This window comes from Protomyctophum bolini, assembly GCF_963924005.1.
Source record: "Protomyctophum bolini genome assembly, chromosome: 12".
Lineage (NCBI taxonomy): Eukaryota > Metazoa > Chordata > Actinopteri > Myctophiformes > Myctophidae > Protomyctophum > Protomyctophum bolini.
In genome coordinates, this window is record NC_137873.1 from 37,158,366 (window position 1) to 37,185,512 (window position 27,147).

Consider the following 27,147-nt stretch of genomic DNA (forward strand, 5'->3'; position numbering starts at 1 on the left):
GCTATTGAAAAAATAGCAGATCTACGTGCTATGAACTTGTAGTAGGTCTGCTATTTTTGAAGAATTGTAACAATGTGCCTCAAATCTTTGAATATATATTATTATATCACTGGAGGTCGCTGGAACAACATATTTTCAGATGGGGGTCTGCGACATATTACATATTACAATTATTGGGGTCCTTGACATGAAATATTGAGCACCACTGATACAGAAACATAAGGTTTTTCATAAAACTGTCAGGATTTTGAAGACAGTTTTTTAAATTTCGACGTCAGGCCTAAATGGGGTAAAGTGTTTACACTCTTCTTCATTTTGTTGGGGACCCTCTGGAATCCGCTCAAGGACTCCTGGGGGTCCCCGTACCCATTTCAGACTCTACCCGCGTCACTGATGGCATTGCTGTCGCATGCCAGATCAACCTTTTTCTTTCTGCACAATGCATTGATGGTATGTAGGTTTCACCATAGCAACCATTGGTCGTAAACTGCTTTTCAGGACGCATTGGGGGATGGGTCCACTAGGTATCAGGTACGGTCGCCCCTAAACCATCTCGCCCCTCGATCTTTCCGCAGACCACTCGGTCTGACGGTTCTTGTATTCTTTATTTTGTTTTACTGAGAATAAGGTTAGAAATAAGTTTAGGGTTACGCATATTTACTGGGGTTAAGTTTAGGTATAGGTTTAGGTTTAGGCATAGTTTTACTGAGGTTAGGTTTAACCGTTTAAGCATAATGTATTTAGGTTACTTACTGTAGTTCCGCCGGCTGTACGCCTGGGGCGAGTTGGTAAAGGGGCGAGTAGTTTGGTATTCGTCCACTATAAAGTATAATAATTAATATTGCTGTACACTCGGACACTACTACACCCCTACAAAATGGCTTGCCTATAATCCATCCATAATAATCCATGATCTCGAGTCTCGACCACGGTCGAAAAATGATGATGTATAATATATAGTGCACTATATAGTTAGTAGGGAGTGATGTCGGACACAGCCAGAGTGAGAGGAAAAGAGGGAGATTGCTTGTCTGCATGAAGTGGGGTCTCATTGGGATTTTGGAGGCCCAAATGGATACACGTCCCTGTTCGTCGTTGGGGTGAGAGAGCGCGATCGAAGGGGCTGGAAGTTAGAGTCCCCTCCGCTGTGTGTGCGCCCTTGTACTCCAGAATCTGCGCCGGGTGAGGGCACTTCCAGCGGCTCCTCGGGCAGGGGAGGGGCCCCGGGGTCACCGGGCCTGGGAAGGATAGAGGAAATGCCAGAAGACGACGACACAGCCATGCTACCAAGGCCCAAGTCGGACACCTCCATCGCTCCCATAAGAGAGGGCAGGCTGCCTATGTCCGACGTGGAAGGACTCGCTTCCCCGTCCGGATGGTACAGCATGGTGGACTCGTTTGAAAATGTCCTGGAGTAGTCGCCGGTCGGTCCAGAGGTGCTATGGCTCTGGTCAGCCGATGAACTGGAAGCTTCTGCTGTAAAGACAGGGGTATACACGTTGTTTGAAATAACCCATTTTGACCTGAGATCAGATTAAAATAAAATGTCTGTTTGAAAATGACAGTTTTCTGAAAAAGCTATGTTTCTATGTCAGTCGTTCTTTGATTTTTCTAAAATAGCAGACCTACAAGCTCGTAGCGCGGCACTTGGTGCCGCACTATGAGCTTGTAGATCTGCTATTTTTCAATAGCTAAAGCATAACATAATGGGATAAAAGGTAAAGATTGAGAAATGATTTTGCGCCTCAAACATACAATGCTTTGTATGTTTCAAACGAATTCAACAAACAATGTGGCCCTCCTCACCCCTGAGAGACTCCATCTTCTTATTTTTGACCTTTTGCACCTCGTCCGTTATCTTATCGATGATGAAGTTTTGGGTGCGGGACAGCTGGATGGACTCGATCAGACAGTCTAGGCCACGGGGGTTCTCAGCCAGAATGTCCAGCAGATGGCTGGTCATCTTCTTCTGCGTGCGCCAACAGCGGATCTCCTCCTCGTCGTCCTTTGTCACAATCCTCTGCGAGCGCAGGTAGTCCATGTGGCGGTCAGCAATGACCTTCTGGCAGAGGTACGGCCGCAAATTAGTCAGCACCTGAATGTGGCATGGCCACGAAGAGGAGGGGAGAATGATGAAGCCACCGCGGGCTACTGTTTAAGTGGCTAATTCTTAGTATAAAAGGTGGGACAACTTCGCATAATGTCCATTATCTAAAGATTCTAAACCACATCAGTTTATGTTTTTTCAAATACTTTGATGGTATGATTAAAATGAGAAGTTTAGGAAATCTGACTGTACAGGTAGCAGAATGGAATTGCACAGTTTTTCCATCACCAGTGGAGGAAGTCATTGTATTGATTGTACTTTTGGTATTTCTGTGTAATAATAACACTGGCCTATAGGCAATGAATAAACATTGAAAATGTCTAGCATTCAAAACTAGCTCTATTCGCAATGCTTTGCAACTTTGCAAGCCTTTCTACAGGAAAAGGTTACATTACATGTATATTGTATTCATATTAAATCTATTGGTTTGGACTTTTCCCATTACAAACTGCTCACCTTCATGATTATTGAATGTTGGGGGAATTATTTGAAGATATTCCGGCATTTAAAATGATATTGCCCTGCCTATATATTTAAGTAATGTTTACCACATACATGATGTACTATACTGTACTGTATGTGATGTCCTGATTTACCAAGCTGCAAAAAGGGGTTGAATGTGCAATTGCTAAGAAAACATTGAAAAAAGATTGGGGTAGTTGTTAGGAAATCATCATATTAATGATGCGAGTTGGAACTCCATGCAATGTTCAATGTTGCTGTCAAAGTAATAGGTAGGTAGTAGCCTACTGTAGACTGTAGAGAGTGTATATGGGTACAGACTGGAGGTGTGGTTGGCATTTCCTATTGTAGTAGGCCACATCGGGTACACATTACATCCTCTATCCTACTACTACTAATTTAAAGTCTTAATTTACAACACTATTATTTCTCACTTCGTTGATTTGAAACATTATATTCTAGGATAGTATAAAAATCACTGTTAGGTATCGGTCTAATAGCCTACTACTACTCACCTCTTTTTTTATATCTGCCATTTCATCTTCTGTTAGCTGGACATCCATTCTACTCACCATTTAGGTGAAAAGAACTCAGGTGTTCCGGGGGGGACGAATAAAGTAAAACTTACTTCGAATTGTTTAGAAGGGAACGTCCAATTTTAGACGTCAGACACAAGTGAAGTTGTAGCTTCAGCGATTTGTTTTTTGCATTGTTTTGTCGATCAAAGCGGCTGAATCTAATCTAACCTACTGACCGAACCACACGAGTTTGAGACTTTGTTGGGAAAGCCCGTAAAAAATAGCTGACTTCCTGATTGTACTCACGTTTACGTAGACACAATGGAGTAGTACTTACTGTCGGCTACTGTACTAGTCAAACGTCTCAGTACCAACAGCTATGGTAGCAAATCAAATGTATCAGCGTTTCATCTATTTACAATACACGCAGGATATGATGAAATATATTGTTATCCGACCGAGACAGAGCACAGCACAGCAGCGCAAAGTGTCCGGCAAAGTATGACACAATGATAAATCGTGTTATTCCAAAGAGTCCCGATAGATGGCAGTATTACACTTAAACTGATCCATGTGTTCAGTTGAGTTTTGATATGATTTAATAGAAAACTGGTCATGGATTAAGAGCATTAAGCACAGTACAAGTCCAGCCAGGAGTCAGGACTAACATCAGTTGCCACACAATAATTTTTTGTCTATGTTACATTTTAGAAGTGCTTTGGAGGAAAGTGGTAAAATAATATTATTATTATTTCTTTCTTTTTTTACTTCCCCTATAACTTTACAGGAACTGAAACCCTGAGGCAGTTATAATATATATCTGAGGTAATCGTTGATATAGGCTTGTTTGTCATGTCCTGAGATACTGTAAACCGTGACATTGAATAACTCCCACCCAAGCTAGAGTGGAATATCTGACTGATGCATCTGATTGATATAAATTAATGTAGGCCTATGTGTCCAGAGATAAGCCTATACCATTGTGTTCCATGTGTACACTATCTGAGATAAATTAACACAGGATTTTACAGTGCATGCATTGCATATTGGGGTCCCCATCCATGGATTCCAGATTGTATGGCCTCTGGCTTGCCCTATATATAGTCTAGTAGCCAGAATGTGAACCCGGACATGTTGAGTACACCAACGTTTTATGTTAGAAATGTTTAGTATGGGATGGGTCCCCAGCATGTAGAAACTTCCGGATGCTAACTTGCATAATGTTGAGCAATTTGGGCATGGCCGTTTTCAGCCCAATGAGTGTTTTTTTGGCAAAACTAATGCCTGGAATGGATTCAGCATCATGAAAACCCCCTAGTTTGACATGTCACATGCTACATAAAACATGATGAAATTTTGAATATTTTGCCTTCTATAGGTTGTTAATGGTATGGTCACATATTATGCTCAACATATGCAAGTTAGCATCCGGCAGTTTCTACATGAAGGGGACCCATACTCAACATTTCTAAAAACCTTGGTGTACTCAACATGTCCGGGTTCACAATGGGGCTCTATGGGCTGGCTACTAGACTAATATGGTATTTTATGCCTACAAAAACCCCATCCAATCCAATACAGTCCACTGTCTTACTGATCATAAATTAAAATTCGTAGTGAACAATGGGTAATTATTACATTACATACGCTAAACAATTGCATGAGTAATGTGTATTTTGCCAAAGTTGCACTATAAAATCCTATAAAAAAAGAAGAAAAAAAACACTTTCAGAGTGTACTACACTCTCAGTGTTAAATTATTTAAATTTCACACAGGATTTTCTGTGTATTATTCAGTGGTGAATCTGGTAATGACTCGCTCAGGACTGGAAAAGGCCGGTAGAGTGCATCATTGGTTCACGGGGTCTGGGGATCCCCATGGGTTCCAGGGGACGGGGTCCCTAGCTAAATGACTGATAGTTGGTTATAGGAACCAATCTCTGTAGCCTCAGAGAGAACATTTGTTCTAGTAGTGCATCATTGTTGATTGTTGATTCCAAGCCTATAGCTTCATCTAAACAACAAGCTTTGACATGTGTGATTATTCCGTAGGCCTGCTGTGTATGACTTATCTATCTAGACACCTTTGTCATATTCCTCTACCCAGCTTGGTTCCACTTCCACAAATTCATTTTGGTGTTGCTTTTGCCGGAAAATTCTCCACTCCAAAATGCAAAAGTGAGCAATTTTCAGGCACTGCACGGTGACTATCCAGTCCAAAAGGTTGGTAACTTTTGAGCCTGAGGTATGCTGTCATCTGCCTGAGTTGGCATCAATAAACGAAAAATAAAGAGAATGTTGTTGTGCCAGTGCCAACCTTGCTTCCTCAGCCACAAGTCATAATGTGTGCAGTGGCATTTTCCTTGTGATTCTCTTTGTTCTTTGAAGTGGGTAGAAGTGGATGCTTTTTCCACAGGGTTCTTCCAAAGAATCCTACAATGTTGAATCATCTTGAAGGGACTGTTGCTTCACGCATATTACTCAAGCTTTCTGAGATGTCTTTTTTTGTGTTCTCTCACTCCGGACACACTCATTCAGAATGAACAAAGGATTCCAAAGGTTCAAATATTTCAAGAGACAGTCTTTGTTTTGAGACATTTGGGATAGGCAAGCTTTCATTCACACTCATTATTCGTACCCCAATTAAACTATGGAGTTATATCGCTTCTACTCCACAGTGCAACAAAATAGTAGTTTCACCTTTCAATCAACTTTAAGTTCAAACATTTTTACCATAGACAATGTGCAACAGTCTAAACTTGGTTGCACCTGGGTTGCAATCCAAGAAAGAGTTTCAGTTGGTCATAGAAATATGTGGCTATACTTTCAATATTTATATCAGAGCCTGATGTTAAGTCCCTGATGGGCCTGAGTTCCTACACAAGCAACAGGGTTGATGAAATGCTTAAAGTAGCAATATCTCTCTATCTCAGGGACTCGCTGTTATAGGCATCAGAGACTATGAAATCATAATAATTTTGATTTATCACTAGTACTCAAAGTCGCTTTAAATAAAAGAGTTGGGTATCAGGTATCAGTGCTCCAAAATATATACCGTAGGTCTACATATATTTCGTCAATTAAATAAATAAGATGTTTGGGATCCACTAAAATAGCATAAAGAACATAAAAATGAAATTGCATGTTTGAAATGAAAATTAATTCTAAGAATGGAAGACAGACAAGAATTGTTGGTGCTCTAACTAAGGGGGGGGGGGGGGGGGATTTGGCTTATGGGAGGACATGTTGAGAAGCATTCCTCACATAGTTTTGGAACACCTCGTCAGTTCATGCATACGTCACATCTGTTGTATAAAAGGAGATGCTAGGGGACACCAAGGAGCATGAGCAGATCGACCAGCTCACAGCAGTCAAAACACTTTTTGTGTTTTAGGAAAAGACATTTTCTCCACCTAAATTATAACAACACATTTGACTCCTGAAGATGGGCACACCCTTTGTCATCATTATCCTCTGTGCAACTTTGAAGACGGTAAGTCAATAATTATCATTCTCGTTTATAATATAAATGTAATAATTTGTCAAAGTTCATCATTTTTTAACCCACTGTTCTGAGCCTAAGGATAAGACATACTCACATACAGCACAGTCATCAGATTAAACATGACTCAATGCAGGTTTCGTCATCTTGTCCCATGGAATGTGAGTGCCCTCGAGATATCCCCAGCTGTGGACCAGGGGTCAGTCTTGTGCTGGACGGATGCGGCTGCTGTCAGGTCTGCGCACGGCAGCTCAATGAGGACTGTACCAGTAACAAGCCGTGTGACCACATCAAGGGACTGGAGTGCAACTTTGGGGGAGGCCATGGTACAATAAATGGCATCTGTCGAGGTACAGTGAATTGTATAATAATATACAGTATATACTGCACGCACGCAGTCACAAACACACACACACACACACACACACACACACACACACACACACACACACACAGACAACAAATAGATCATTTTCTTTCAAATACTGTACAGAGAAGACACTATTGTTTACCTGGGATGTCTCTTTACTTCACACCTAAAAGCCAGTGAAACGACATTTCGTTCTCTTATGCATTTTATGTATCTGCTGAATGACAATAAAGCTATCTATCTATCTATCTATCTTTCTTTCCCTTTCCTAAACAGCCAAATCAGATGGAAGACCTTGCGAGTACAATAACCACATTTACCAAAACGGGGAGAGCTTCTGCCTGGACTGCAAGCACCAGTGCACGTGTATGGATGGTGCTGTCGGCTGCGTCTCTCTGCACCCACATGAAATCACGTGGCCCAAATTGGACTGTGCCAATAAGGCCAGCTTGGTCAAGGTGCATGGCCGCTGTTGTGAGCAACTGATGATATCATGCCCCGAGGAAGAAAAGACAGGGAGACCTGCAGCTCCCACCAAGAAGCACAGCAAAGAAGTGCACAGGGGAGACAGACAATCTGTGCAGGACATCACCGACGACGAGAATGAGCTGACTCCTGTTGGCAGAGGACGCAGCAAGTATTTACCCGGTGAGCAGTTTCAAGTTCTGTCTGGTCATATTGTTGTTTTTTTGTCAAAAAAAAAAATGTTTTTATTGAACAGATTATAAATTGTCACAAACATTATGATATGATTTAATTTTTTATAGAAAACAAAAAAATAAAGAAAAATACAAGACAAAAAAAGTACTATAGAATAAGATGATAGAAAGCTCATGGAAAACATCTGAAAAGAAAATGGCGTACAGTCAACCATATCAATGGTATCCTGGTCATAGTATTAAGCACAGCAGAAAGCCATACTGTTACTCTACTATATCTATATATATATACTATATATCAATTAAAAAAGCCAAGTTAGGTAGGCCAGGGCTAATGTGGCTCAGTAATAGAATTTAAAGTGCACAGCTGGAGATTGATAACTCACATCTCTCAAGGCTTCTTGTTCATTTTCAGATTTCAACAGTGAACCTATGGGTCACACGTTAACCAGAGGAAGGGAATGCGTGACTGAACCCACAGCCTGGACTCCCTGTTCCAAGTCCTGTGGCACTGGAGTTTCCTCTAGGTCCTCTGGGATTATCAGAAACAATGGCCAATGCAAATTAGTGAAGGAGACTCGCATATGTGAGGTTCGCCCATGCTCCCAAACAGCTTTCACCAGCTTGAAGGTATGCTATATGTCATTTTATACAAACACAAACAATGACACTAAAATGTGCATGTTGGTATAGTTAGTTACTAGCCCCTTTTATGGAATATGATTGATTGAATCTACCAAGCATTCTGTCATCTAGATTCATCATATCAGTTCTCTCTTCTTTATCAGATGGGTCAGAAATGCAACAACGTCGAAAAGGCCAAGCAACCGGCTAAACTGTTTCATGCAGGATGCCACAGTCTGAGAACCTTCCGACCGAGGTACTGTGGCGTCTGTTCAGATGGTCGGTGCTGCAGCCCTCACCAGACCCACACACTGCACATCCGGTTCCGCTGTGAGGACGGAGAGACCTTCAGCAAGAATGTGATGATGATCCGGTCTTGCAAGTGTGACTTCAACTGTTCCCACAGCAACGACAATAACCCCTCTGTGTTATACAGACTCTTAAATGATATTCACAAATCCTACGGGTAAAGAAGACAGACTATATAACCTACAATGTGAGATTTTGAGGAAAAACGTTGTGGAGTTGTGGAGAGCCAGTGGGGAAATAGAGGAGCGAGAGCTGTTAAGCTTGCAGGCATCTGTAATTATATACAGGTAAATGGAATATAAATGGAAAGTCAAATTGTATGAAATTGCTTCATAATACTGGAGCCTCATGGTTTGCTTCATTGAGAAGCGGTGATGTTATATTGTAAATAGTATAGCAAAATATATTACTTTTGTTTATTGAAGACACAGTGTAAGTCATATTTCTTGTTACAATAAGTGTTAAATAGCTCTATATTCCCATCGCAATCATAACCCTAGCCTAGAGTGTTTGTTCAGTAACAAGGGTCTCCCAGTCCTTTTGTACACAGAAAATAAAAATGTCATCTAGTCAGGAGAAAGAAAATACTCAAAGACGAAATAAGAAATTGGAACACAAACTGATAAAGGGTTCTCTCTCCATGATTGCATGGAAATGAGTTGACCCACCTTAAAAAATATATTTTCTAATAATTAAAGAACTGGAGAGACAACAATAACAGTAACCAGAAAAGATCACTTAGAGCACACTTAAACCATCCAAATATATACAGTATATGTTTTCTGTATACTTTTGAAGTCTGTAACTCTACTGACATCATAGCATAACATGTCTGCACACTAAAAGGAAATAACATTTTATGGCAGCTTATAAAGGATCATTACAAGATGTGTAATCATGTTTTTGTATGTATACTCTACTTACAAAGTATTATTTATGAATGTATATTTTAATATAATTTGTTTCTTATTGCTCGTTTTCTTAATGATTATTTATTAATCATTTGACATATTGCCTAGAATATAAGCAATCATTCTTTTTTAGGGTTTAAGGAATAGTGCAATTATGTTTAAACACATCTGGGGTATAGTTTATTATTATTAGTACTGTGTGTGTCAGTACGTGCCTATTTGGTTTTGAAAGATATGTTTAGCTTACAATGAGTAATCAAAACTTACCACAGAATTCAGCCAAGTATGGAATTGACAAAACTGACAATATTGACTAAGCACAGCCACTAAGTGAACAATTTATGTTACTCATATTGAATACAAGATATACTGTATCAATGAAAGTACTAAACTAAAGTTTTCTCAACCAATAAGTATGTGTCCATCACTCATATGGTTTATGTGCATTGTGCAAGAGTAGCCCAGCTGTGCCCAATTTGTAAGAGCACGGTAGCACCCATAAATAACCAATCATCTACAGCTGTGGATACAGTGGAAATTACTTGTAATAGTATAATAGTGTAAAACAGACCAGTGGGTCACTAAAGGTTGTGGAAGCTTGATGAGCACACAATGATCAGGGTGTGTCGTGATGTGTTGAACTGCAATTCCAAAAAAATTGCCAAAAAGTCAGATGTAAGCATATTTTCCAGTAAACAGTGGAGACACAAATTCCCAGAGCACAATCAACAGTATTACATAAACAGGCAAAGACCAGGAGACCAAGAAACAAAACCAAAGGAAAGAACGCGAGGGCACTGACGCATACAGAAATGAAAATGGTTCCATCCTTCTCTCTAAGAGCACAATAGATCTTTGTCTTTGAGAACTCGAGAGGAGAACAGCACTCTGGGGAAGAGGTCTGTTCCAATAACAAGCCGATTATTTTGAACCTAGTTTACTACTTCTACTACTTCAGAATAATTGAACATACAGAAACTATATGGACAGAGGCACCATAATCATAACAATTAATCAGTCCAACGTCTATTCATCTCACCATTTTCTTCACCAAACATAATTTGAGTAAAATCTGGTCAAATCAGTCTCTAGTCAGTGGACAAAGAGTTTTTCTACTGAAAAGACAAACTGACCAAATGAGGTCTTGTACATTGAAACAAGCCAGGCACTAATGCCACAGACAGACAGATATAGGCAGGCACTAATGCCACGGACTAATGTTGTATTGTTATTATAAATTGTATTATTCAGCAGCCTGTAACAATCAGTATATATTTTCTTCCCCACTGAGCTCATTCTAACGAATTAAGGTAGCCTATCCCTCTTAAAGAATTGGAAAAGCATCAGGCTTTATAACCAAGAACACCAGTGACTGCAGAGTAATCCTATTTGCAATGACAACATTACAGTACATAATGTTCCTGAGAATGTAACTTTGAACTTAGCGCTAGAGTCAAGTTGTTATCATTGGCTTCCAGTGTATTAGCTTAAAGTCAGCGGTCCCCAAACCTTTTTGGCCGTGCACCCCCTGTTACCTCCTGACCTAGCTGACGCACACCCCAACGCTAAGTCTCGTTGGCCGAAAATTATACATTTTTAAATATGATTATGGCAAATAATCACAGAATGTCACTGCACTGAGAGACATGGATGGAGCTGCTGTATACGCCCGCAGCTGCTCTATTATTTTACAACAGTGGTTTACGGGATTTAGCCATTTGTGCTAAATGACACCATAAAACCAACATTACCCTTTTCATGTCACGCACCCCCGTTCGCGCACCACAAGGGGTGCACGCACCACAGTTTGGGAACCCCTGGCTAAAGCAGTTCACAAAAATAATAATAATCCTATCAATTACACATGACATGAAGCCTTGAATTCATTCGTTTTTGTCGCATTCCTAAGCCAATAATTCGATAATATGAGTCTCCTACTCAGGGACGAATAGTTTTCATAATCCAAGGTGTTAAAATTTTAGGAATTCACCGAAAATCCTCATGGGGGCACTGGCCCCCTGGCCCCCACAGACTCTACATCACTGCTCCTACTGGATATACTGGTCAACTCGGGAATGATGCAAGTTGGAAATGCTTGCCCCAATCCAGTTATGCGATACCTGTTGAACCCGTCAGTCTGTGTTCCTTTTGTATCCATATATGGAGTTACATGTCTATGGCTATGGACAAGAGTTAGTGTCATTGAGCAAGACGCTGAACCCCTATTTGCTCCTGATGTGCTGGTTGGTGCCTTGCATGGTTTCCACCCCCATCGGTGTGTGAATGGGTGAATGTAATGCACAATCTATGTAAAGCGCCTTGGATAAAGTCGCTATATAAATGCACTATTTACGAGATATTTAACTAAATTTAAATATCTGTGACTTATTAAATGCGCTTTTTAGCCAACATGGAATCATATTCAAAAGCTAAAAATAAAGCCATTCACATGTTCATGATGATAAATGATAAATGCCAGAAGTTGAGATGAATAGTCAATTAAATGTGCCGTTATGGTCCTTTAAAAGGGTTTTTTATTATTTACCATATGAAAACCTGACAAAACATAAAAAGGTCAATTCAGAATATTACTATTTTGTAAAAACAATAATTGAGTTTGTTGAAGTAGAAAGTTCACTTCAGAGCCAGTACAGTGCAATTGTATATTGCTTCAGTGCTGAAACAGTTTTAAGAGTCATTTTAAAAAACACGACGAACCAAACCTTGATTGTGGCAATCCCTCATCGAACATTATTGCATAAGAGTTTTTGAGGAAATCTATGTAGCCCTGAATGCTTTTCTTGTGGCTTTCGGATTGATCCAAGCTGAGTTGCAGGTCTTTGAGACGCATTTCGAACTGTTTCTCTGCCTATTGATCAAGAAAGACATACAGCCAGATCAATATACTGCAAGATAGCGTCTCGTCAAGGATTCAGGAATATGACACAAATGGAGTCAAGGATTCATTCCTGTACATCTTACGATACATTTTGCCATGTGTGCGACAGAGGAACATAATACTCACAGACTGCTTGTTATGTTTAAGAAGCTTCAGCTCGGTTTCCTTCCTGCTCTTTCCTGCCTCCAAATCCAGGATCTTCGTCTGAAGAGCTGCCTCTCTGGAAACAGCCGTATCTTTCACTTTAGAGATCTGGCCGTGGGGGAGGACACGTTTCAAAATGATTATGATGGCTAACAGCCACCCCCAAAGTTACATGAAAAAAAACATTACTTAAATATGAGTATAGTATAGTAGTATAGTAAATATGAGGGGTAGTTCACCTCAAAGAATCAATTACACAGCCCACGAAACAATAATTTGAAGACGTCTACTGCTGACGCGGTTATCAAATATTGACTTAAGAATGCAAAAAGCAAAAAAACTCTCTGTGAATTTGGTGGCCTAAGGGTTAGCCGAAAGGTTGCCGGTTCAATTCCCCGGACGGGCAGGAAAAATCTGAGTCGGGAAGTGATTGGTCATCACTCACCCAACACCGCTGAAGTGCCATTGAGCAAGGCACTGAAACCCCCAACTGATCCAGTGGAGCTGCTTAGTGGCCAACAGTATAAGACTGTGGTTGTACTGGTCAGCTCCCAGGTTATAATGTGTGTGTCTGTCTGTCTGTGTGTCTCTATGTGCAGGGCGTTGCTGAAAATGAGCACTTGTGCTCAGCTACTACCCTGGGTAAATAAAGGAAGAAAAATTACACCCGTGTGAAGTGAGTGTCGCTGATATATTAAAGTCTAACTGTTGATTAGGTGATGTAATGGTGATGTAAAACAAATGGTGCCAACACAAACATTAAACGCCATTAACAATAAAGACTCAAGAGACAATATGACGTAAATGTTCCCTTCATTGTCAATGCGTTTACAAAACAAACATTGAACTAAAGACAAACATTAAACCTGTGTATAGGTAAAAAATATAATAATACGAGTATAGTATAGTAGTATAGTAAATACGAGAGGTAGTTCACCCCAAAGAATCAATTACACATCCCACGAAATTAAGGGGTGTGAAATTGATAGAAAATAACTCATTTCTTGGGGTGACCTACTCCCTTATTAAGCTCATTTTGTTCATACTTGCAGTCTGACATCAGACAAAGTTGTCTCTAGCTGCCATTTGAGCGTGTGGCAGTCTGCAGAGCGCTGGTCCACCTGCTTGTGGCTGTAGGTCAGAGCCTCCTCCTGATCCGTCAGCCTGTGCACCAGCTCCTGGTTCTCCTGCAGGAGCTCCTCGGTCCTCCTTCAAACACACACTTACGAGTGAGGATCAAGCAAAGTTCTAAAACGTATTCTTTTTTTTTAGGAATTACACATTATTACAAGTACACATTATTATTATTATCATTATTACTACTACTACTATTACTACTACAAACTGTCCCCTTCAAATCAATGTAGTAATTTACCACAAATATGCTATTATTACTATACTAACATTACTGTCAAATTTGGAAGCTGTTGAGACTGTCCATTATCAGGACACAGTAAAGTGTGTATAATTGTTTTTATATACCGCAGGCATGTGCGCGCAGTCGCACACACTCACACACACAGACACAGACACAGACACACACACACACACACACACACACACACACACACACACACACACACACACACGATTTATATATGGTTCAGTTGTCTTACTTTTGAATAGAAGAGACTCTTTCTTGCAGTTGTGAGTTGGCCTCATGAATTGACTCTTTCATCTCCAGAGAGGATTTGAGCTTCTTAGTTTCACTGTCCACCTGTTGGTATATATATATATATATATTCAGAATCACTGCTGTGATATAATCTGTCACTGTCAAGTAAAACAGTAGGGTTAATGGGAAATGTGAATTCATAACTGGAATTACTGTAGGGCTGGACAATATATACATTTTACATTGATATGAGACTAATTTGTGTTCATTGTATTTTCCTGTTTTTCCCTTTTCTTTTTAGTGATGTAATTTTCTGGACTTACCTGCTGTTCTATTATTTGCCTTTACCCCCTTAGTTATTAATAGCACTGATATATATTATATATACTGATAATTTGGTACAACAGTAATATGTAATATTTGATTTGATCATTGTAACCAGCCCTAACATGGAACTTTAGCACAATTTAACACAGCAAGCAAACAAACTGACTGTAAACGAAAAAAGGGCAATAGAGGGTATGCGCGTGACATCATCATCATACCCGGAAGGTAAGGGAACGCCTACTGAGTGGCAAAAAACGACTTTCTGGCCTTGACAGCCCATACATCCACACAGAAAAGTCCTGTCTGATTGTATTAAACAATATTAACCCATTTTGGGCAGGCACCCATTTTGGTGTTAGCATTCAATTCGAAGAGCGACTGACGTAGAAGACATTTTTAGAATCTGATCTCAGGTCAGAATGAAAACTGTCAGGATGTAGAAGACATTTTTAGAATCTGATCTCATGTCAGAATGGGTTAAACAACATTAAACTCACTTTGACACTCAATTTGCCATTGACTTTATGCATGCGCATACCCTCTAGGCTCCAGACTTCCCAAAACAAACTGGTCAGACTCCTACTTGGCCTCACCCCCCGAACCCACCTCACTCCTGCCCACTTTGACAGGCTGGAATGGCTTAGGGTCGACTTGCACTGGGTCTGGTCCACAAGATTCGATACACCACCAAGATACCCATGTACCTGTCTAGATACTTCCTTAATGTTAACGAAGTCCACACCCACAACACCAGAGGGAGTGCAACGAACCATGTACAACCCAGATTCGGCACAAACAAGGGACTAAATTATTTTCGCTCCTATGCCACCAAAATGTGGAACCAACAGTCATTAAGACATGTGAATCCCTTGACTCCTTCAAAACCACTCTCAAAGGGCACCTACAGACGGCTGCAATTCGAAACTGGCCCCCGTAAAATCTGAATCCCCCCCCCACCGCCTTTTCCCCTCACTGTATATGTTTAATTTCCCTTTTTACCTCCTTTATGATGAATTCCTGTTCTGTTCTTTGACTATATAGAAGTGTCTATTTGTACGTCTCTAAATGTTTTGATGAATTGAACATGGTGGACCCTCTTGTAAACAAGTGTAATGCTTAAATGGGTCGTCCACTCACAGTTAACAGTCTTTGTATTGAGTTTGATTTAATGTTGGCACCAGTCCGCTGAGAATTTATGCACTTGAGCACACCAGCTCGGGAGGCCGGGGTTCAGTTCCACAGCCGGGTCATATACCAAAGACTATAGAAATGGCACCCAATGCCTCCCTGCTTGGCACTCAGCATCAAGGGGGTGTACGACGTCCCTGCGACACATATAGCATCATGTCCAGGGGGTGTACTCCTATATCGTGGCTGGGGGATGTACTTGTACTTGTATTTTCAGCCGATCGTCATTACGACGGCATCAAAATACATTTTAGTCAACTAAATCAACTGTAGATTTAGTCGACTAAAACTAGACTAACACTAAAACATTCCAGGTGACTAAAATGTGACTGAAACTAAATGAAAACTATTCAAGAGACTATGACTGAAAACTAAAATCTAAATTTGCTGCCAAAAACAACACTGCAGCTACAGAAACACGAGAGAGGCCTCACATGGCTCGGGTCGGTATAAGGCTTACTGGAACTTGAGCACACATTAAATATACATTCAACAAACAGGTAGGCTACATTGGCACAGAGTGTTGCCACCTAAAGAAACTTCACTGCAATCAGAGAACACACAAATCACACACAAAAACCAATCCACAACAGGAGATGAGCAGTGTAGTACTTGGATGCACACTAACAGAGTTGGGAGATCTACAGGGTTTCACTGCTACCTAGTGGTCAGAGAAGGTAAATGCCTTTGTCTTTTCTCTGACCACAGTTCTTAGTCCGGCAGCCGTGGTTGTGGGGTGGGAAATTTGTTATAATATAACAAATATAGACAATATTTCAGGCCAATAAAAAAAAAACTATATTATAGTTTTTTTTATTGGCCTAAAATATTGTCTATATACGGTACATACATTCATGAATCCATTTGCTGACCGACTGTCGGTATTGAGTAATTTGTTTTATAGGGATTTACTGTATATGTGACCATACCATTGACATCCTATGTAAGGCAAGTCAAACTAGGGGGTTTTCATGATTCTGAATCCATTCCAAGCATTAGTTTTGCACAAAAAAACACTCTTTGGGCTAAAAACGGCCATTGCAATCATCACAAATGTGATGAGGTCAGCACATTTTGAGGAATTTGGGCACATTTGGCTATGGCCGTATTTAGCCCAAGGAGTGTTTTTTGTGCAAAACTAATGCTTGAAATGGATTCAGAAACATGAAAACTGTATATAGAATGTCAATGGTACTGTATGGTCACATATAAACCCCTATTAAAAGAATTGCTCAATGCCGACAGCCGGTCAGCAAGTGGATTCATGAATGTATGTATATAGACAATATTTTAGGACAATAAAAAAAAGACTATTCCAAATTTCCCACTTGAAACAAAAGGAGCCTTGTTTAAACAAAAGGAGCCCGGCTGCCGGACTATCTCTCCTACTCGCAAGTTACCACTTAGGACATTTTTGCACACCTGAACCTGCAGTTGCCTAATGGCTTCTGACTTTTCTGAGCACTTCCTCTCAGAGTGTCGCAGCTTCTCCTGGCATTCGCAGAGACTGTGCTCGGTTGCCCTCAGTAACTCCACGCGCCCCTGAAGCTCCTGCCTGACCTGGGCTCCAGGGGATGTGGTGGCATGTGTGAGGGGGGTGGGGGGCACACAAAAGGTTAACGACTATTACACACCTGAATCTAGTGCCCAAATTGACACTAATTAGCCTCGCAGACCCCCATTAGAAAATATATGCAAAGGACCCCCATAAGAGAAGAGTTTTACGGCTCTAGCAGTGATTCTCAACCCATTTAATTTCACAGGATCCCCAGTTTGACATGCATTAGTCTACGGACCCCCATTTAATGGCATTTCTATCACTGAGACCCCAATTTATATCGTAAAATCAATGTGAATTTCGGGTCCGTTTGGTTCCATTTGAGTTACAGACCCATAAGGATCCATTTGGTTCTTAACTATCATTTATCTGGGGACCCCCTGGAACTCCCTCAAGGACCCCACTTTGGGAACCACTGGCATAAAGCATGCAGGATATGGAAAGATTCATCCTTGAGCATTCGTGTGTGTTTGTTTAAGTGATTTGTGAGTTGTGACTGACACAGCTCAGATTTGAGAGATTCAACATATAGGTGTAAAATCCAGACTCCTATGCAACACAGATGTTACATTTACAGTTACGGTGCAGTAACAATGCAGAGATGAACAGCCAAAAGATACCAACAATGCTGTTAGAAAGAACCAAAACAACATTCAAGGAAGTTCAGTAAAACATATCATAATATTGTATGCTGGTAAATAAATGTATTTGCATTCATTTTCGAATGGGCACAATACTATTTGGAGCAAACCTTGCATGAATGTGTCACGGAAAAAACAGATTATGTTTTATTTTACCTTCTCGACATCTGCATCTTTTCTAACCCTCTCGTTCTCCGTCCGTCTTGAAAGGCTCTCATGTTTTGTTCTGAAAACATCCATTTCATCTCTAAGCTTCGTCAGCTGGAAGAAATACAGCACATACATACATGTCCTTGCTTCTATTAGTATTTATAATCAGGGGTGTAGTGGGGGGACAAAAATATGTCTTCTGACTTGTAATTTACTTTTGTGGATACTATTAAGCATTGCTAACCCCTATAGGCTATAATGTCTGCATGTTTTATGTGCATGTGTGCACGCACGTGTCTTATGTGGAGTCCCACCACTTCTAAAAGTAACGCTACAACACTGTTTATATATACAAATACAGAAACAACCAACATAATAAATATACCATACATTACATAACTAGTATTTTGGTTCCTAATAACAGGAACAGCAGCTGGTTTAGTAGAGTGAACGCGTTAATACTGAGTTGAAAAATGAACACAAGGAAAGTGCGTGTTAACCTGACTTAGGTACGCTTCAGCTTGATGTTTCTTCTCCTGTGAGACAGCCTTCTCCTCGATCAGTGCAGCTTCAGATTCAGCTAACTTCCGCTCCAAATGAGCAGTATGTGCCTGTCAACAGAGTTATACCTCAACCCTCTTTGTTCAATGTTATGTTACCATTAGTATACTGTACATAAAATTGTAATGCCTGTACTGTATGGATGTACAGGATGTTGTTGGGGTGTTTTCAGAACACTATTCTATGGGGTGTTTTCAGCAATAGTTATAAGCCCATATAACTGTAACATCCACACGCAGACAAGTGTAAATACTGTATAAAATAGCTCCCTGGCTGCCACCAAAATAATCTTAGCAACCATTCTATTGTTTTCTATAAAGCACAGCGTACATGGCTATCTCTTAAGCTCTTTGACCATTACTTGGGTTAGCTGATCCATCATACTTGCCTGTTGAATGCCTACCTGCCTGAACTGTCCCGTTGAATGGTTGTATGAACAATTAATTAAGTACAGCATATTAGGTTTTTTATATATATATCAATATGCAACCATTTCTTGAGACCAAAATATGTTTTAAAATGATTTACCTTGAGTGTTGCATTGTCAGCACTGAGTTTTTCAACCCTCTGGAACAAAGTCTTGGTAGCTTCAGTGAATTCCTCCCTCTCCCCATGTAGCCTTGCAGTCATGTCTGCCATTTGCCTGCATTGAAAACATCATAGAAAACACTTATAACAGCAGTGTTATTATGAATGTACGGTATTGTTAATGTCTGGATTCCATGTTACTGATGACACTATCCAACGCAAAAGTGTTGATTTCTTTTTTTACTTATGACTAACGTTTTTAGCAGTGCTGTCTGAATAACAAATTGCTCTTTCTCCTCAGTCATCTCCCTCTGCTGGTTTCTCCTGGAATCCCTTTCGGCACAACTATTGGCCAGCTGAACATCCTGCATGCGAACCGAGTAGAACGGGAGATCAAGGTAACTGTTCCATTGGATGAACATGAAAGAGAGAATATATTTAATCACAACAATAACTTCCATTCTGATTGCATACCTTACCTTCTCTCTCAACTGAGTGTAGCATTTTTCAACAGCAGCTTCAAATCTCTCAGCTCTCCGTTTATGGGCTCTGGCTGCCCTCTTGAGTGTTTCTTTGTCCTCTGAGACTTTCTCAGATAGACTGGCGACAGCCCCCTTCAAGTCACCAATTTCCATCTTCCTTTCAACCAGTGTCCCCTCTAGATTCTGGAAGATGGCATGGATATGTGATTATATAAATGAATCACTTTCTTCCCAGTGTATCTCATCATCTAGAGCACCAACGTGAAAAATAACATCCGTGGAGCCATTTGTACCCGGAGCTGCACTGCCAGACGACTGTTTTCGGATTCCTTGTTACGTAGCTGCCCTTGTAGGTGTGCACGAGTCGTCTCCACAGATCTGGTCATGTTAACTGCACTCTCCATGTTTGCCTTTGAAAGTCAGCGATGATTTATAATGGTGAATAGACTGAAGACATTTATCTGTACTATGTATGCATCCAAAGCAAAACTTCACTGCACTCCGGCTTACCCGCTCTTGCATTCGCAGATCTATCAGTTCTTCAATCCTGTTTTCTGTATTGCATAAACACCTTTTTAAATGCTGGGGTGGGGGTGAAAAAGATTAGCACTTATTTATAACTGACTGACCCATCTGCAGTACCAAACATTTCAACCAGTCGTTCAACTGTGGCTGAAGAATTATTCTTTAATCTTTGTAATATGTGTAACTTACATGTTTTCCCCCTACTCAATGTAGAAATAAAAGGTGACACTCACCATGTTTTCACTTTCAGCCTCTGTGATCTTTTCTACTAAGACTTCAATCTGTTCATCTCTTCTAATTCGATCAGCCTGGTTTAAGTGACAGACAAGTTATCAAAGCAGCTGAAACCCAAGTTCCCAGCACTTACAGGAATGCAATAAAGTTACTATTTCTATTTTATAATAAATCTAGAAGATTGAAATTATAAATTACAAACCTCTGCTTTCTGAATCTCCTTCAAATGCTGCCGAACAGATTTGTTTATTCGTTTAAAATCCTCCAACTTCTCCAGCAGAAGGCATCTCTGTCTTGTAAAACGGTAATTGTCAGAGGCAGACTGTCTTGAATCCTTAATTTCAAGAGTAAGTAAAATCAAAATCATTAGGAGAATGGAAAATACATGTGAAAGTTAAATGGATACATATATTCAATAACTCATACTACATCAAGCTGAGACACTAAATCAATCTGTTAGACAAGTAGATAAAATTCATACAGCAAATTCTGCCTCCATGGCATCCCTAAAGGACACAAGTTGTACGGCTGCAGAGCTGGCAGCAACTTCAGCCTCCAGCAATATTATCAGCAGAGGGCTACGTTGAAGTAAATAAAAAGAAGAGTTAGAAAACTGTGTCAATGCTGGTTCTCAATTCATAAAAGTAGTTAACTTTGAAACTATTCATCCCCAGGGCCTTACGAGTTGATGTCAATCCCATGGGTTCTTGTGTTGAGACTACTGTGTGCCATGGTCCTTCTCCTTGGCTCTATGGAGTCGCCCGGATCATCTAGTCTCGTAGAGCTGAATCTAGGTGAATCCTGAAAGCTATCCTCAGCAGACATGGTTCGCTTAACTGCAAAATAGTGCCGCTCAGTGTAAGACAAATATGCTGCTAAGTTAACGGCATGTCCAATCATGCATATTTTATTATTTGACAGGGACTTGGTTCATTGATAACATTTCAGTAAATGTACCATAAAAGTGTATAATTTGTATATAATCCCTGCAGTAAGTACATCATGTTCATAGCATGAAAGCATTGAGGATGCAATCTACACGTAGTAAACATGACCTCTGAAATTAACATAGTTGCAGCGCAAAACAAAAACTGTAAACAACATTACTACAGTACTAAGTTTGAATTGAAAACAGTCCATGACAAATTTGACACATTGTCAATGTTAGCTCCTCCCAATTAGCAAAGGGAAGCAAGAAGACTCTAGTTTATGTGACAAAGAGCTGACTAAGAGCAGCTAAAGGTCTCACAAACGTATGTTCAACAGTAGAATGAACTCTTCATTTGCTGCTCAGGTTCATAATATTAACAGGATGTTGAATATAACGGTATTTCTTACCTCTTATTACCATAATGGTACCATTTCAACTGTTATCCTCGAGCTAAGCTGGTTGGTTGCCTGGCACCCGTAAATCGAGTATCTTATTGGTTAGCCAGGAGAAAAGGCGTGATGTTTTGCTGTATGTTGATTTGCTCCCGGTAGGGGAAGCGGGCGGTCCTCAGTTGATTGACGTTAGAAATGAGCAATGAACAGAAGAGACCACAGCCTCTCATGGAAACCATAGAAACGAACAGGAAGTTTACTTGTACATTAGTGTGCGGTTCTTTTCATCTCCCAAATAACAATAATTCGTATAGAATTTAGTTTTCCTTATCATTTTTGTTCATAACTGCATGCATGGAGCAAACATAACATAGAAGGTGGATTGGCTCTAGTTTAAGTAAGCTATCTATATCTTATGTTTTTATTGAGCTAGCTGAGTGGCTAACAGGGACGTGAAATGGAAAAATTCAAAGCAAAGATACTATTAATTGGACCTAGCGAGGTAAGAGCTCTTTATCTGCGTTTAAGTTGTGTTGCTGATTTTAGAAGCGCAACTGGTTGCTACTTGCTATAGTAGTAGTATGCAGACAAAGTTCAATACAAACAATACATGGGGAAAATATTTTCTTTCTGTTTTTGCATCACCTCCTTTTTATGTAGAAAACAGGAACTTGGTTTGGGCCCCTCCGCTATCAGTCCACTTCCTCCTGGGTGCTTATGTGTTTATTCCTACTAACAACACTACATGTTTAGGGAAGTGGTACTGTCATGTGTTATTCAGTAATCAGTAACAGGGGTCTTTGGCTCTCCAGAGAACTCATACAGGACAAAATTGGAACTGAAGAACTATAACATTGAAGCTGATAAATGGGTACTGGGCACTCTGTCCTGATTGGATCTGATTGTGGTCCTACCTGAAAATGTTCTTTCTGTTAGAGCTACAGAGACGGGGAGACCTGTTACTGAACAAACACTCTAGGCCTATGTCAATGATTACTATCACAATACAGGCTTTAACTTTTTTGTTTGTTTAAAAATGATAATTTTGTATGTTTCAGAGCGGGAAGACAGTGCTAGCAAATTTCCTATCTGATACAACAGAAACAATAGGAGGAGAGTACAGTCCTACTCAAGGAGTCAGGTAGGGAGTTTGGGAAGCACTTCTTTATATCAATGGGCCTTTATTATAGCACTGTAGCTGTACCTGTTACAAGTCCAATATAGAAAGTTAATCTAATAAAAACAGTAATACATATATTATCATTATGTAACAGTCAGTGTTATACTAAAATAAATTCAAAATCAATTTGGCTCCTATGCCACCAAAATGTGGAACGGTCCAACAGCAGTGCAAAACCGCTCTCAAAGAGCACTTTGAGAAATGGAGGACCCTTATGTAAGTGGTTTTTGGTTTTATCCTCTTAGCAGATTTTCTATTGACCTGTACTTTCGTAGAAATGTACCCATTATACAAACTGTTAATACAATTTTCAAACAATCACTTATGGGTAGATAAGATAGGTTGACTGACTGTAAATTTGAAGTCTTTATTGATTGTCCTTCCTTGGTCAAGTAACTTAATGTGAAACAGTGTTTGGATTAGTGGATACAAATAAGCAATTGCAGCTAAATTGTTTCTTCCTTTTTTTTGTTTTAGGATACTGGAATTTGAATTGCAGAATGATGGCAGTGGCGACAAATATTCAATGTGTGATGTGGAGCTTTGGGACTGTGCAGGTGACTTTAAGTAAGCACACAGGGTTGCACAAGCACCTTTAAAACCTACTGTAGTTAATAGTCTTGTGGTGCTTTAAGAAAGTTGGTGTGTGGATCATAGTTATTCATGTTTCCATTATCCAGATACTCTTGCAGTGTGTAATAATTGCTCCTCTCTTGACACAGATTTGAATCGTGCTGGCCGGCACTGATGAGGGACTGCAATGGTGTTGTAATTATTTTTAATAACGATGTTCCGAGTCACCTGAAAGAAATAGAGACCTGGCACTCAATGTTTATTTCCTCTCTGGGACTGCAAGACAGCCAGTGCCTATTTATTGCTCACCACAAGCCCGGCAGTGGAGCGGATGAAGGGCAGCTGCCTTTAGGTAACACTATTGCACGATGCCACACAGGCATGCTTTTAGAATTCTGCTTAATATGTCGATGCTCATAAGTACTGTATGTTATTCCTTTTTTAATGCAGCCTCTCATCTGAGCAGACTTCCACTCATTCATTCCAACCTGGAAGAGGAGCCCGAGGATGTGAGACAAGCATTTCGTAAATACTTGAGAAACATTGTGAATGCGCTGTCAGAGAGCAGAGAACGGGAAGAGATGTCCATCATTACATAGTCACAGCAGTGGTTCCCAAATGGTGTGACAAGGGACACACAGGTCACACACACACTGGTGTGCCGTGAGACATCCACATATTTAATACAATACACAATAATTCACTACATCAGTACTTTGTGTGGACTTATTTACCAATACATAACCAAAGTCTATACCCTGCCCTGGTCATCCCTATTTTAGCCCTGGCATTATAGGCAAAAAAAAGTTCAATTGAAACGTCTTTTCCTCCACAATGTTCAAACATAGAAAAATAGCAGATCTGCAAGCTCACATTGAGAGCTATATTGGTGTGCCTTGGGCACCAAACGTTTGAAAACCACTGGCCTAGAGCATATCTGAAGACTACTGTAATTTATACTTGTATACACTTTATATACACGTATGACGGTATATAAATGAGTTCAATAGGATATGTGACTCGTTAATTGCCGTAGATATTGGCTACCAGTGTACTATGAAACTTTCACATTCTAGCACCCCGATGTGGCATGTCTGCCAAACATTGTTTTGTAATGAAGTACAGATTCATACATTTTACTTTGGTCAAGTGTTTGTGTATAAATGTTTTTGTGTACCCTCTGTGCCCAAACAGCTTTGCTTTGTAAACAAATAGTATGTAGGGGAAAAAATAATAAAATGTCCTCTCAAACTATTGACATCTGTTTATTGGGTCCCAAATTTGACCATTATTCATGCTCAGAATGCAAAGAAGATTAAATTGTCCATAATTTAAACATTATATCCAATGAGGCCTCTTTTGCCGATGCACTCGCCAATGTAGAACCACATAGCCACCTCAGTGGCCACCAGTCCATTCCTCACGACGTCCTGTGGACACAACGTTTTTTTCAGAATAGAAAATGAGTTTCTCAGGGTTGAAATATGACAGTAGTTCTCATAAAATGCACACATAATGAAATATATATTTGGAATTTTGGACACAGCAGTTACTGTAGATTACTAAAGAACAGCAAGTGGTGTGCACTGCATTACACTCAACAAGTCAGGTAATAATCAAAGAATGTCCGTGTGAGTGTGTTATGCAACTCTGGGCAGCGTGGGACAGCACCTTCAGAGGGCAATGCACAGTGTACAGTATGTGGTTGCGTTGCTATAACCAGTATAATTTAAATACAAATATATTAACAAATCTTTATAACAGTCATGACATACAATACAAAACAAGAAACACAGTTATTAATACAACAATATTTTCAGAAATATATTAATATTAATATAATCTTTTTTAGAAAATGTCACTGGTTTCCACAACTTAAAGTTCCAACAACATGAGAATGACCTTATTTTGGAGACATAGGCCTACCCCTTACTTTATACTACGACTCACCCGCATTGTCAGCTGTCCAAGACGTGCTGTGGCCTTGATGACACCCCCCACGCCCATAATGGCTTTGGGGATCTCCATAGGGGTAGGGGGGACCAGCTCCACACGTGCATAATGCCAAAAAGTCGCTAGCTGGGGTTTGGAGTACGTAACAGCGGCTGAAACGCAAAAAAAGAGACCCCTATGTGATCTAACTTGCCGATGATGATCTATACAAGTTACATGATTCGATATAAAATGTAAATATGTATCAATTAAGGTTTACACTTTACAAATGTACATATGGTTATTACATGCATTTATGAATAAAAGTGCTGCCTGCTATTATGTGTTATCGCTGCTATAGACCTAGAAAGCCTGTGATCATTTAATTAACTTCGTACATTTTCTGTACATACTGTATGAAACAACAAGAGCCGTTCTAGGGCTATCGCTGCTATGATGTGTGTGGATTAGGCTATAGACGCATCTTCTGCTGTGCTGTCAAGCCATGCCAAGTTCTGTCAGCACTTGCTTCTGTCCACTATCTCAAAGATGCAAACAACATTAATATACTTACCATTGACCAATGTGGGCACTTTGGCGATCAATTTCTGTACAGCTTGTGCCATGTTGTTATTGAATGACTTTCACACAGCTTTCCCGACCCCTCCTGTAAAAGCCAAGCCATATGAACACGCTTCCGGTAGGATAAGGATAACAACACCGAGCTGAAAATAAAAGTAATGCAATCTAATCAGATCATAATTTGATTGTAAAATAAATCCAACGCCTGGCTTCCGAATGGTTTGTCTGAACCAAATTATGCTTTATATTAGGCTAAAGTCAAACTGGGAACACATTCAGTAAAATAATAATAATACTAGGCTACTCACTAAAATAATGGAAAATTAGGTTAGTCCTGGACCTAGAGCTATAGAGTAGACTTTAAAATGAAAACTATTGTTATATATTTTTTAACACCATAGCTCTTTTCGCTAGTATCAATGTCGTGTCAACATAAAGATTTATAATTTAAATTCTGTATGTGATGTGGATTGATTGATTGATTGACTCAGTGATGACTGAAAATTGTTAGTTTATGGTTTAATGATTATTATTGATTAATGATTAATGATGATTACTTGCTGTGAGTAATACCCATGCTCACTTTGTTATTGTTATTTTTGGCATATTGCCATTGCTTTTTCAAGGGCGGCTTTTTCATTGCTCATTACTTTTATTTTGAAAGAGAAATGGTTGGCAACGGATGGGCTGGAAATGTCAAGACTGTAGGTTTGCAGCGTCATCTAGTGGACAGTAGATGTAGTTATATAACAGCAACTCTGCAACAAAATATATATTTTAAATTAATCGGTTTGATCTTTTTTTTACATTTTGAAAAGGAGGAATGAACTAGTTAAAGTTCGCAAGAGTAGAATATAGGTAATGATCCCAAATTAATTTGTTAAACGTCCACAATGCAGGAAAAATTGATATTTTATTATGTAACATAAACAGTGTTTCATGTCATGGTGTACTGTACAGTAAATGCCATTACACAGCCCGATGCAGTAGGTGGCGGTAAATTCCTGTCATGTCGGCTTAACAACTGCGATTGAAGAAGATAAAGAAGATCAACAAGTGTGAAAACAAGGTACTTTTTTGCCTTGGTCTCGTTCCCAGACTAAGCTATTTTAATTTGATTGATTGATTAATTGATTTAAGTATTTATTAAGAGTTTGCAGAATTACAGTACATTTCAAACACAACTCATTACAAAAACTGTCAACTGTGAGTGGACGACCCAATAAAGCATTACACTTGTTTA

The 27,147-nt window shown here is 39.8% G+C and overlaps 5 protein-coding genes across 7 annotated transcripts; 2 read left to right on the plus strand and 3 right to left on the minus strand.

Moving 5' to 3' along the window:
• Positions 1-1,047: 1,047 nt before the first annotated feature.
• Positions 1,048-3,588, minus strand: bcl10 (BCL10 immune signaling adaptor). 3 transcript variants are annotated; one of them, XM_080778204.1, is made up of 3 exons: positions 3,425-3,588; positions 1,807-2,095; positions 1,048-1,476 (listed from the first exon to the last, which is right to left on the minus strand). In XM_080778204.1, the coding sequence occupies exons 2-3, from the start codon at positions 2,039-2,041 to the stop codon at positions 1,049-1,051; spliced, it is 663 nt and encodes a 220-aa protein (XP_080634330.1). In that variant the 5' UTR covers positions 2,042-2,095; positions 3,425-3,588; the 3' UTR covers position 1,048. The 3 variants fall into 3 exon arrangements, with proteins under 3 accessions (XP_080634330.1, XP_080634329.1, XP_080634328.1); XM_080778203.1 differs by having other exon boundaries at positions 1,807-2,062; positions 3,085-3,588; XM_080778202.1 differs by having other exon boundaries at positions 3,085-3,588.
• A 2,856-nt stretch (positions 3,589-6,444) lies between these two features.
• Positions 6,445-9,817, plus strand: LOC308325635 (CCN family member 1-like). The gene is made up of 5 exons (XM_080778196.1): positions 6,445-6,580; positions 6,726-6,939; positions 7,236-7,607; positions 8,034-8,248; positions 8,407-9,817. The coding sequence occupies exons 1-5, from the start codon at positions 6,533-6,535 to the stop codon at positions 8,710-8,712; spliced, it is 1,155 nt and encodes a 384-aa protein (XP_080634322.1). The 5' UTR covers positions 6,445-6,532; the 3' UTR covers positions 8,713-9,817.
• A 2,269-nt stretch (positions 9,818-12,086) lies between these two features.
• Positions 12,087-21,139, minus strand: LOC308326259 (outer dense fiber protein 2-like; the record flags this gene model as incomplete). Its single annotated transcript, XM_080779066.1, has 16 exons — positions 12,087-12,331; positions 12,488-12,613; positions 13,552-13,714; positions 14,122-14,222; positions 17,058-17,195; positions 17,991-18,095; positions 18,485-18,595; positions 19,074-19,188; positions 19,329-19,438; positions 19,553-19,738; positions 19,849-19,965; positions 20,066-20,137; positions 20,314-20,388; positions 20,517-20,648; positions 20,796-20,892; positions 20,997-21,139. 16 exons carry the CDS (start codon positions 21,137-21,139, stop codon positions 12,158-12,160), a joined length of 1,965 nt encoding a protein of 654 aa, XP_080635192.1. The 3' UTR covers positions 12,087-12,157.
• Positions 21,140-21,897: 758 nt separating this feature from the next.
• Positions 21,898-24,562, plus strand: ift22 (intraflagellar transport 22 homolog (Chlamydomonas)). Its single transcript, XM_080778208.1, has 5 exons — positions 21,898-22,139; positions 22,696-22,778; positions 23,295-23,384; positions 23,540-23,742; positions 23,841-24,562. Exons 1-5 carry the CDS (start codon positions 22,095-22,097, stop codon positions 23,987-23,989), a joined length of 570 nt encoding a protein of 189 aa, XP_080634334.1. The 5' UTR covers positions 21,898-22,094; the 3' UTR covers positions 23,990-24,562.
• Positions 24,563-24,639: 77 nt separating this feature from the next.
• Positions 24,640-26,038, minus strand: LOC308325646 (ATP synthase subunit g, mitochondrial-like). Its single transcript, XM_080778210.1, has 3 exons — positions 25,897-26,038; positions 25,341-25,495; positions 24,640-24,820 (listed from the first exon to the last, which is right to left on the minus strand). The coding sequence occupies exons 1-3, from the start codon at positions 25,946-25,948 to the stop codon at positions 24,722-24,724; spliced, it is 306 nt and encodes a 101-aa protein (XP_080634336.1). The 5' UTR covers positions 25,949-26,038; the 3' UTR covers positions 24,640-24,721.
• Between the last annotated feature and the right edge of the window lie 1,109 nt (positions 26,039-27,147).

Coding starts and splice junctions, on each gene's coding strand:
- bcl10 (XM_080778202.1), bottom strand. CDS start 3,144: ATGGTGAGTAGAATGGATGTCCAGCTAACAGAAGATGAAATGGCAGAT. Junction 2,096..3,084: donor TGGCAGATATAAAAAAAGAG/GTGAGTAGTAGT, acceptor TGCCACATTCAG/GTGCTGACTAATTTGCGGCC. Junction 1,477..1,806: donor GAAGATGGAGTCTCTCAGGG/GTGAGGAGGGCC, acceptor CTGTCTTTACAG/CAGAAGCTTCCAGTTCATCG.
- LOC308325635 (XM_080778196.1), top strand. CDS start 6,533: ATGGGCACACCCTTTGTCATCATTATCCTCTGTGCAACTTTGAAGACG. Junction 6,940..7,235: donor AATAAATGGCATCTGTCGAG/GTACAGTGAATT, acceptor TTTCCTAAACAG/CCAAATCAGATGGAAGACCT. Junction 8,249..8,406: donor CAGCTTTCACCAGCTTGAAG/GTATGCTATATG, acceptor CTTCTTTATCAG/ATGGGTCAGAAATGCAACAA.
- LOC308325646 (XM_080778210.1), bottom strand. CDS start 25,948: ATGGCACAAGCTGTACAGAAATTGATCGCCAAAGTGCCCACATTGGTC. Junction 25,496..25,896: donor AGTGCCCACATTGGTCAATG/GTAAGTATATTA, acceptor TTTGCGTTTCAG/CCGCTGTTACGTACTCCAAA. Junction 24,821..25,340: donor TTGGACAGCTGACAATGCGG/GTGAGTCGTAGT, acceptor TTGTGTCCACAG/GACGTCGTGAGGAATGGACT.
- ift22 (XM_080778208.1), top strand. CDS start 22,095: ATGGAAAAATTCAAAGCAAAGATACTATTAATTGGACCTAGCGAG. Junction 22,140..22,695: donor TATTAATTGGACCTAGCGAG/GTAAGAGCTCTT, acceptor TGTATGTTTCAG/AGCGGGAAGACAGTGCTAGC. Junction 23,743..23,840: donor TGAAGGGCAGCTGCCTTTAG/GTAACACTATTG, acceptor TTTTTAATGCAG/CCTCTCATCTGAGCAGACTT.